This window comes from Poecilia reticulata, linkage group LG7 (assembly GCF_000633615.1).
Source record: "Poecilia reticulata strain Guanapo linkage group LG7, Guppy_female_1.0+MT, whole genome shotgun sequence".
Taxonomy (NCBI): domain Eukaryota; kingdom Metazoa; phylum Chordata; class Actinopteri; order Cyprinodontiformes; family Poeciliidae; genus Poecilia; species Poecilia reticulata.
Genome location: NC_024337.1, coordinates 7,129,818 through 7,140,084, shown reverse-complemented (window position 1 = coordinate 7,140,084; position 10,267 = coordinate 7,129,818). Strand labels below are relative to the sequence as shown.

At 36.1% G+C, this 10,267-nt stretch overlaps 1 protein-coding gene across 1 annotated transcript in view; it reads left to right on the top strand.

Moving 5' to 3' along the window:
- The window catches only part of ctnnbl1 (catenin, beta like 1), an 87,020-nt gene that overhangs the window by 65,676 nt on the left and 11,077 nt on the right, over nucleotides 1-10,267 (top strand). The window contains exons 12-13 of the mRNA XM_017305639.1: nucleotides 3,029-3,166; nucleotides 6,766-6,838. Coding sequence (XP_017161128.1) covers nucleotides 3,029-3,166; nucleotides 6,766-6,838 — 211 coding nt within the window. The remainder of the gene's footprint in view (nucleotides 1-3,028; nucleotides 3,167-6,765; nucleotides 6,839-10,267) is intronic.

The following is a 10,267-nucleotide window of genomic DNA, read 5'->3' as shown; positions in this document are numbered from 1 at the left end:
ATAACAATTTAATAAATCGATGATTGTGACAGAACAAATAAGAGATTTGGAATTGATTGATACAAGGACAGATGAGATTCCCCAAGTTAACCCAGTGAGGCCCTCTACCACCATTAGTTTGCTGTGTTTTATAACGATAAAACGTGTTTACAAAAAATTATTGAAAATCAATTTATTTACTGCATGTTTATGTCTGTTAAGAACACAATAGAGACACAATCAAAACGGTCAGATGACTGATTACCCCGCGATAATAACTCAGAAACAGTCCAAATAGTTTAGATGTATTTTTATTTCTTTCCTACTTACGGAAAGTTTCTGTTTATATCRTAGGTTTGTGGTGCATTTCTATACTAAAGGAAAATATATAAACGTCAGATATTTTACAACGAGATTTTAACATTCATGGAAAAACCTTACATAAGCTTGTATTAAAGCAGAAAGTACGGCGGCCACCGCAAGAGGCTTACAGTATCAATTATGCCGCATGAACTGATCAGTAGATTATTGCGAGGGAACGCAAAACAAAAAAATTTCCCCATATCCCCTGGATGGCGCCGTATGCGAAAACAAAAAAAGAAAAGAATGAGTAGTTTTGAGTTATTTTTCCCATTGCATAGCAATAAATTAATCCTACCTACGTCTCCAGGTTTCACTTTAACGGACTAATTCTACCGCGGCTATGAATGGCATGTAAAAAAAGTAGTCTGATTAGGGGGGGGAATATATTTGTGGTAAAAGCTTTTGTGGCAATAGTTTTATAACATGTTTTGCAAATTACCACATTGTTTGACATCCCCATATAAAAAAAAATCATGTGATCCTTAACCAGTTGATTGTGTGTGTAACGTCTGGCTGGAAAAAAGAATCATAATGATTTACTCCTAAAAATCTCTTCTTTTTTCCAGAAAACTTGTTTTCTTTACCATATTCAACATAAGTTTCTCAAAAKAATTTTTTCCCGTTTCATTTAATTAAATTTTCTTTAATCCTTGATCGATGTTATGTTCTTAATACAGTGTCCATTTGTTTGCAGCTGAGAGTGCAATAATAAAAATGAAAGATTAAATTATTCAAAGTGATAATCAGAAAATGCATCCATTCATGTAGATTTTTTTTCTGAGAAATGTTGAAAGAAACTGACCAGAGCATGTGTTCGTGTCTGGTCTGTTCATCTCCCTCAGTGATTACATGGATGCGTTATTCCTTATCTGCTTAAAAGCACTGATTTAAAAATCAGTGTTAGTTTTCCAATTTTGCCACAAACTACTGAGATGGACCCGAGTGTTTCTAACGGATGAGAAAAGAAAGCAATTTTATGTTAACATGGCATTAATTCATTTTGTGTGCATCCTTATCAGGCCACCAGGCACAGATGTGGAACTATTTTACAAACGATATCGGTGCTCTTTGTCATAAAACAGAACTCTGTACCCAGAGGAAGTAAAACAAGATGAATGTCTCTCATTTATTGRCCTTATTAACAGTTTTTGCTGTAATTGTTTCCATTGTTTTACTAATAATTAAAAGAAGCTGACACTTTTTATTTTACGGACTTGTTCAGAGTGGGTTAGTTAGAATAAAATGATTCAGAAATTAATTTTTTAAACACAAACCCAACAAATATGCAAAATATGCATCTCCCAGCTGAACAAATGTGTTCCTCTTAGAGTTTTACCGTTTTCATTATCGTCCCCTCAAAGATCATAATATGCTGGATTATACAGTATCTCATAAAGATGCACAATCCACTTTTTTCTCTTCTGATACCGATGTCTGAGGTTTAATATAAGACGATGCTAATCCGATACAGAAAATCAGGGCAGAAATTGACTTCAAACGCTTCTTTTTTTAAACACAGACATAAATGTTCTGAATTATAAATTTATGTGATAACTCCTCACCAGTACAGCTCACTGAAATAAATCTATAACTTCACAAGCTAACAGGTAAAAACATTATCAGGACTGATACAGATATTGGTATCAATATCGGATCGGTGCGTCTTCATAAGAAAAGAAGAACCACAAAAAAAGGAAGAAAGACTTTTTCTCTCCAGAATATTATTGCTGTTTTTGTACCAGAACATYTGCACTGTGAAAACATCAGATCTATTTAAGAATGAATTCATTATTTATGAAGGAGCCCTCTGATGTTTTTGATTATGTTTAGTGGCATCGTTGTAATAMATTTTTATTCTAAACGTCATGGGTTATGGAGATGCTTCTTTGAGAACTGGCATTTTAATTGCATGATCTTTGTTTACTCTAAGAACATTRTTAAAAAGAATAAAAGAAAAAAGGTGATTGTTTTGGTTTGATTCATACTCTGACATAATTCACAAGATTGAGAAAGATCCTAAATAAGGACCAATCTGTGGAATCACACTGATTTAAATCTATAATTGTTCAAATTATTGGTGACATCATGAAATTTATTATTTGTTTTGTATGTTTTGTCATTAATTAGTCACGATAATTGCATTTTTGTCAGCAGCTTTATRCCTCACAGTCTTCTAAGTCTTGGCTAGTATTCTCTTATAAAAGATATCTTTAATCTCAACTGGATTTTCCTGGATAAATCCATGTTAATAATAGAAATAATAATAAAAACTTGCACAAATTGATGAAGTCATATTTTATGACTTAAAATTTTTATAACTGAAGGTAAYGCAGTTGGTTGATTGTGCTACTAAAGGATTCTGTGTGCCTGGAAAACCTATGCTACTGTCCCTTTAGCCGTCTGACAGCTGCTGTGCCATTCAAGCAGGTCTCAGCCTCTCCATTCTCAGGTTTACTTTTTAGTCTCTAATGATGATTAATGTGGACTGCACGCTTATTGGCAGCATTGTGCTATTGGCATGCTGACAGCACTGTTGAGATGAATAACTATGCAAGGATGCCGATTCACTTTAGTCAGGTCCTTTTTTTTTGGTATTTTTCTGTGAAATCTATTGATTCTGCATCTGTTAAACTGTGATAAATGGATTTGTGGAAAAGGCTTGTAAACCACATCTAAATTACTCCAGGAGATGGTCCGTCGGGGGGAGATCCTGGACGAYGGCATGGAGGATGAGTTCTACCTTCGCCGTCTAGACGCTGGACTGTTTGTTCTGCAGCTGCTCTGCTATATTATGGTGGAGATCAGCAGCTCAGGGGTCTCACAGGTACACACACACACACACACACACACTCTCACTATCTGGCTTTTTAAATGGGTTTTCTCACCAATCAATTATCATTAAGGCTTTCAATCACGCGGCCTGTGGAACTGGACAGCCATCAGATTGTTTGTATGGTTGTTTTACTCAATTAGCTCACACATCTCACACCTAATCAGAGCTAACTGAACTTATTGATGGCTACTTTTGTTTATGAAACATTTTGTATTCTTTTTTTTTTACATTGATCCTGTTCATTTTATGCTTTTTAAAGTAAATATCATTAAGTTCTTTAATTCTTCTTTATTAGACCAACAGTTGGTCTGATATTGACCAAGCCTCCGTGTTTTTATTAGTTCTATTGATCAGTTGGTGCGAGTCATTGAAGTGAAATTGAAGAAGCAGTTCTGCTCACTTTGTGTCAGGAGATGCAAATGACACATGCAAAAAGATGGTACACATTGCTTAAATATTTAGATTCTTATGTTATTTGAGTCTCGACTGCTTATAAAAGCAGCTCAGCACTTTAAAAAAAACTATTCATCTGGTTTTTAGCAATGAGTTGATGTTTATTGGTGTTTGAAAATGAGCTGTTTCAAAAGTGTCCGTATTGTTGAGTCACAACCTGTGGGCCAGTGCCCACTGCTGCTGCTTACCAACCCCAGCTGAGCTCCAGCTGGTTTTACTGCATTTTACAACTGAAAAGACAAATGTTTTGTGGCTGACTTATCTAGAAACCATTTGCTGAATTCTTATTGGTTCCTGCACAACCAACCAGATGTACCTTCTTGTACATCTGCTTTTCAAAGATGTACAGTTGTATAGTTGCACATCTGTTTGCAACCATTTTCAGGTGCAAGTGTAAACAGTGAGTTGGGAGACAGCAGGGTGACCGGTAGCTTATTTGGATTTTAAGTGACAGGAGGCCCTAAAGCAGCTCAATCTGAAAGGAGCTCAAAATAAGCAGAACTGAGCAAACTGAAATCTCTTTACCTAAGAATGATTTTATGCACACAAAAAAAATCATTCTTATATTGCCTAAGAAATCTAAGAATAATTTCTTAGATTTCTAAGAAATCTAATGTTCAACACAAACATTTATTGAACATGTTTTGTTTTAGCACATTGACGMATCCTAATCTGTTCAAGGAACAAGATTTTGGTCCATTGGAACAATTTATAGCTGAAATGAGAACTTAAAGTATATGTAATAAAAAACACTTAATACTGAGTGTCAGCTGGATTAATATTATATAATTAACATAAAAAAGTAAGGTTGGGCATTTGTTTCCTTATTTTAACTGTGCTTTTGGAAATAAATTTCATATCACTGTAAAGATGGCTTTTGTTACTTTAAATGGTGCCACACTGGTGTTGCGCAACACCTCCCTCCCCTTCTCTCTCACTCTACTTCCTCTTCTCAGAGGAGGGAGATGTGCAGCCAGCTCTCCATCTAACGGGTGAATTGAGTTTTCTAAATCTGATGGGATTTTACCCTGTTCAGAACTGAGTAAACTCTATTTAAGCATCGAGAAAGACTAGCCTGGTTTCTAACGACCTCCTTCCAGATGTCCCACCTTCTTCACCCTGTGAATTAGCCAGATTGAGCAGCTAGCAACCAGCTAGCTTCACAGAGGTCACCTGTTAACGGTCGCTCTTTCTCTTTATTAYAACTTGCACTTGTTACTGAACCAGGTTGGTTTTAGTGACTCGTGCGAGTCCCAAGGGTGTTGTTTTTTGTTTTGGCTAAAAGCAACCTATAAAACATTTTCCACTTTTTCCTCCCAGAATCAAACTTCATAGCTATTTTACAACCATCAAAGAACTTTAAGGTGACTCATTAATTGAATGTCCACAACATCTTTTAGATTTTCTTAATGCTAATTATTTTATTAGTAACTATTTATGTCACGTTAACGAAGAACAACTGAAAACTTACCGGGTTCATCAACTGAGAGCAATTTGATTGATGATTGGCTACCTGTCACATTCCGCATTAACGGGAAAACCCCTGATTTAGATCGAAGTGGCAACGACAATCCACCGTAACGCCACACACTGCAGGATGATCGGTTACAAAATCACCAGCGACAGTCTTAGATCGGCCAACGTTCTAAGATTGTCATAAGGGGAAAATAGGGGCAAAAAGTCGTGTAGTATGAACTACTGCATTATGTGATCATCTTCTCTATTTAGAAACATGCCTGTCGTAAAGCGCCACTGTGTCTTCACATTTTGTCGTAAACTGCTTTCTATGTCGTAAAGCGCTGCGATTAAGCTTCATTTTTGTTGTTSCTATAGGCAAAGATCTAACCCAGTAAATGAATTATTTGCTTAAAGTCAATGTCTTGCTTAGCTAGTTTTCAAAGTGGAAAATCAGCTAGTCATCAAGATCTTTTAGATGAAGTTAGTTCTTTTATTTATAGCATAAAACAACAACAAAGAAAAATAAGTTCAACTGGTATAGGAATCAAGTGTAATGAAAAAGCAGATAGGTTGGCTGGAGACGCAGTCCAGGCAAATGAAATTAAACTTATGGTCCTATCAAGGAGAACAGAAATAAGGCATAAATACAAAAAGAGGCAATTGTAAGAAGTAATGTTATAATGAAGAGGCAAGAGGAAAGATAACTAGGCTGAGGAATGGGCACACAAGTCAAAACAGTGGTTTAAATGTTAAAGGGAAACATCCATCAGGGGCTTATCCACATTGTGGAGAAATAGAAGGAGTTGAACATGCTTTTGTACAATGTAATGGAGTGAGTAACAGGCATTTCAGTAGCCATAATATATTAGGGAACTATACAGACTTCATAATCTTCACTCTTTTGGTTGAATGCAGTATTTATTTCCACTTTGGCTTTATGTTGTTTACTTTTTATTCAAGTACGTTTTTTGTTAATGGAGACTGAGAATACGTTTTATTTTTGTTTCTGGTTTTATTTATTTAGTTTATCAGTTCCAGTGTTATGTGTTCTTTTGAAAATAAAGTGTATCTATCTATGGCAGGAAATTACATGCATTATTACGTCATTTCCATTAAATCAGTGTCAAAAGGTCTTGAAACAATATTATCGTTTATCGCAATTATTTTTTAGACAATCGCTCAGCAAAATGTTTTATCGTGACAGGCCTAGATCCTATTATGATTTTTATAGCCTATGATCATTTTTACCAATGGATATAGAATTTTTTTTCAGTGCATGTTAGACAGGAAGTTAATGGAGAACTAAAGCATGTAAACAAAATGTAGGAAGTCAGGGTCACTTTATTTACATTTATAAAAACTAAATAACCAGTATTTCTATATTACCAGTATTGCACGTCAATACTTTAATGTTTTGATATGGCTTCTGAAGATTTCCAGTGAGGGAGATGCTAATGTCTCAACAGATATTGAATGTCGGACCGTTAGCGACACTAGCTTTTATGCTAACAGCTAGTCAGTGAAGGCACTAAATAATAAATAGACAGACCTGGAAGTTACTGTAATTTTTTTCTGTGCCAAGCAAGCTGCAGAGSCTAAAGCAGCTTAACTCAGAAAACAGATCCATTTTTTTTAAAGTCCTTAACAATAAWTTTGTTTTTGTTTTTTCTTTCTTCYAGCTGCAGCAGCGGGTTCATCAGATTCTTAATATAAGAGGAGGCTCAGTCAAAGTAGTGCGGCACATCATGAGGGGTGAGTACAGCTCAGTGTCTGCCAGCCAGTTCTGGAATGTTTTTCACAGGGTCCCTCTTTTACTAATTCAGTGTTTTTCTCAGTGATGATCTTGCTGCCTCCTCACATCTTCACCTCTATAACAATTCCCTCCTTTAGCATTAAATTATGTAAAATTATGGTGTCATGGAAGTTTCTGCATGTTTACTGAACAGCTGCAGAATAGTGTTGGATTATTTCCTTTCTTTGCACTGACACCAATGATATAGTTGCTTCATTTTAGGGCTGCAGCTACCAATTACTTTAGTAAGCAACTACTCTGATGATTAATTGAATAATTGATTGATCAAATAGTTGATTAATCAAGAAATTGATTTGATTAACCAATTACTTGGTCATTAATCAAAAAAGTGATTGTCAAATGAACATTTTGCAGATATACAAGTAAAATGAAAATAAACACACAATTCAAGTCATTTATAAGAACATTTAAAGCCTAAACTCCAGTAAAAACATTGCTTTAATGAACGTTTGATCATTTGTAGCAAAGGATGAACTTTTAACATGATGTGAAAAGGTCTGGAGCTTTTCTGTTGCTTGACTTAACATCAATACTGTGTAGAGCTGATCTGTTKACTACCACTTTCTATTAACTGATCAGTAATTGGACCATAAAAGGTAAAATAATTTGAACTCGCCAAAACACATCAGGTTCTGGTTTGGACGGATTTATGGATTTATTAAAAAAGTTGTATTTATTTTTTCTTTTTTTTATCTTAAGTCCAAAATGTTTATAATGTTGGTACAATTTTTACTTATTTCAGCTTGGAATGTGGTGTTCTTTCAGGAAATTGACTTTTTTTGAGCCTCTATACTCTAGTTAATGGTTACTACATTAGTTGATGATAATCTTAATAATCAAATAATCGTGATTAATCTGATTAGATGTTTCAGCCCTAAAATCCATGCCATACTTTTTAAAGAATGAAAATAAGTTTCCAGGGTGCTGTATACATTTTTATGCTCTCCGATGTTCAKACTAGCCAGTAGACATCTTGTGTGTGTAGAGACCTCACAGATGGAGTGTATCACCGAGGCAGATCTGAAGTGCCTACAGTATATAAGATACAGATGGAAAAATATAGATGTAATGCTAGTAAACACAGTAAAATACATCCAGGCAGGAGCGCTTATTGGTTTTTATCCACACTGCTGGCATTCAGATGATAAAACTCCACACTCAGACACTTCCTGGCATGTATATTTGCACTGCATTGTAATCACAGGCTCTGTGTGAGAGCGAAACAGACTGCATTCTGCTTTAAGATTCCCTGTCCTGCCATATTTGGTTTGTGTTTGCGTTTGAAAAGATGCAGTAGCAGGTGTGTTGTTTTTGTCCCCACGCGACATCCATCCTTCCTGTTTAATCGCTGGGTACAGCTTCAGGAYGACACTCCGCTCACACACACCCTCCGGCCTTTGCGGCGTGTAAACGCAGTAGATGGAGTCATCCGTCACACTCGCCAGCGAGCGTGGCGCCTCTCCAGTCCTCAGAGTGCCGCCGTGTTTGTGCACACACACCGAAACCCTGTTGTCGTCACTTCAGTGTTCATCTGCATATTTGCATACACTTGTGCCTGGCTTGTCCACACAATGTTTTCACTTGGGTGTATAAATGGGTTTCATTGTATTAATTACATATTTATGTTTTCACTCCTGACCTTTTTTTCAGTGTAGGTATTTCATTCAGTTGGTGTTTACTATTGATTGGCCCAATATCAAGAAATGATGACGTCATTCTCATCTCTCCAATATTATAAAGCAGGGGTGTCAAACTCCAGTCCTCGAGGGCCGGGGTCCTCTGCTGCACCACACCTGAATAGAATAATTAGGTCACTAACAAGGCTCTGGAGAMMTGATTTACACAAGAAGGAGGTAATTAAGCCATTTKATTCAGGTGTTTTGTACCTGTGACACATCAAAAAACTGCAGGACAGCGGCCCTTCAGGACTGGAGTTTGACACCCCTGTTATAAAGAATATCGCTGATGATATGTTCGGTTGTGCAGGTATTTTATTTTAAATCAAGCGCTGCCACTTCTGCAGAGTTTAAGTGGTATAATTGGARAAAACACATTTCTGCCTAGAAGTAATTTTAAAATTCCCTCATGTCAGAAAACAACTCAATCATAATTTTAATAACAGTTCAAAATATTTCGAGATGCACCCATCAGATATCAATATCTGTATCTGTGCTGATATTGAAAAAAGTTCTAGATCTGATATTGTTGACAAGGTGCCCGATCCATAAGGACAGATCTACTGGTCTAATTCTATACTTTGTTCTCTGAGCAATGACATGCTTTATTTATTTTACATTATATTTAGAATTCCTAATTGCTATTTTTGAACCATTTGAAAGAAGATTTGTTGCAGTTTATTTTTACAAAGGTATTCAACCTATTGTTTTTGTCAGTTTCTTTATTATTTATTTTCCATTGCCTGATCAAATGAAAGTTGTTTTTACATGTGAGCTTGTGAAGCTACTGGTTTATTTATGTGTACTGAAGTGGAGCAGAGTATCAAGTACGTGTCAATCAAGTGTGCAGACTCTTCCCGTTTCAGGTGACCTACCTGGTCAACCTGAAATTGCAGGAAAAGGTTAAGCATATGCAGAGTGTGCCACTAACCGAGCTGTTTTGACCCTTAATGGCTTCAGCTCACCACATTTAAAGCTGCATCGCAGGAAAAGACGGCTCAGCTCCAGGTGATGGTGTGAAAAACCCTCTGTGGCATTTTAGATCATCTGAGAATCGATTTCACTGAGCTTCTTTTCTGAGGATCAGAATAACATCCTGTAGGCTTTAATGGCACAAATTTAGCAGATTGAAGGCTGACTGTTGCAATGTAACAGTTGATCTCACACATCACTTATGCTGAAGTTCAGACTCTGAGCTGAGGTTTTGACAGGAAGGTGACAGAAACATGTTGCATGTGATTCTTTTCACCCTGCAAAGCTTCACAGTTTCTTACGACTGAGTTGCTTAAAGTTCTTCCTTTCTGTTTATCAATCTTTTTTTRACGTCATTGTTCAGAGATGGTGACCAGAGTTTAAGATTTTGGCTCGAGTTACTAAAGCTTCAGACTTRGTTTTCACTGTAAAGTGGTGTGATTAGTAGCATTGAGTCCAGCTATTGCAACTTCCCAAGCTACTTTTTTCCCCAAAGTATTTTAGATAATCTTTGGAAAATTTTCCAGTAGGAGGATTTTCTTGAAATAATTTGGAGATACAATCCACAGAAAAATAACAGTGACTAGGCCGGAGATYACTGTATAATATTATTTGTGTAAAATGTTTTCAAAGTATTTACTGTGTGTGTCCCACCAGTGTGTCGAAGTCTTCCATTTACAACGGAAACGGAAATTTCTGAAAAAAATTAGGAATAATATT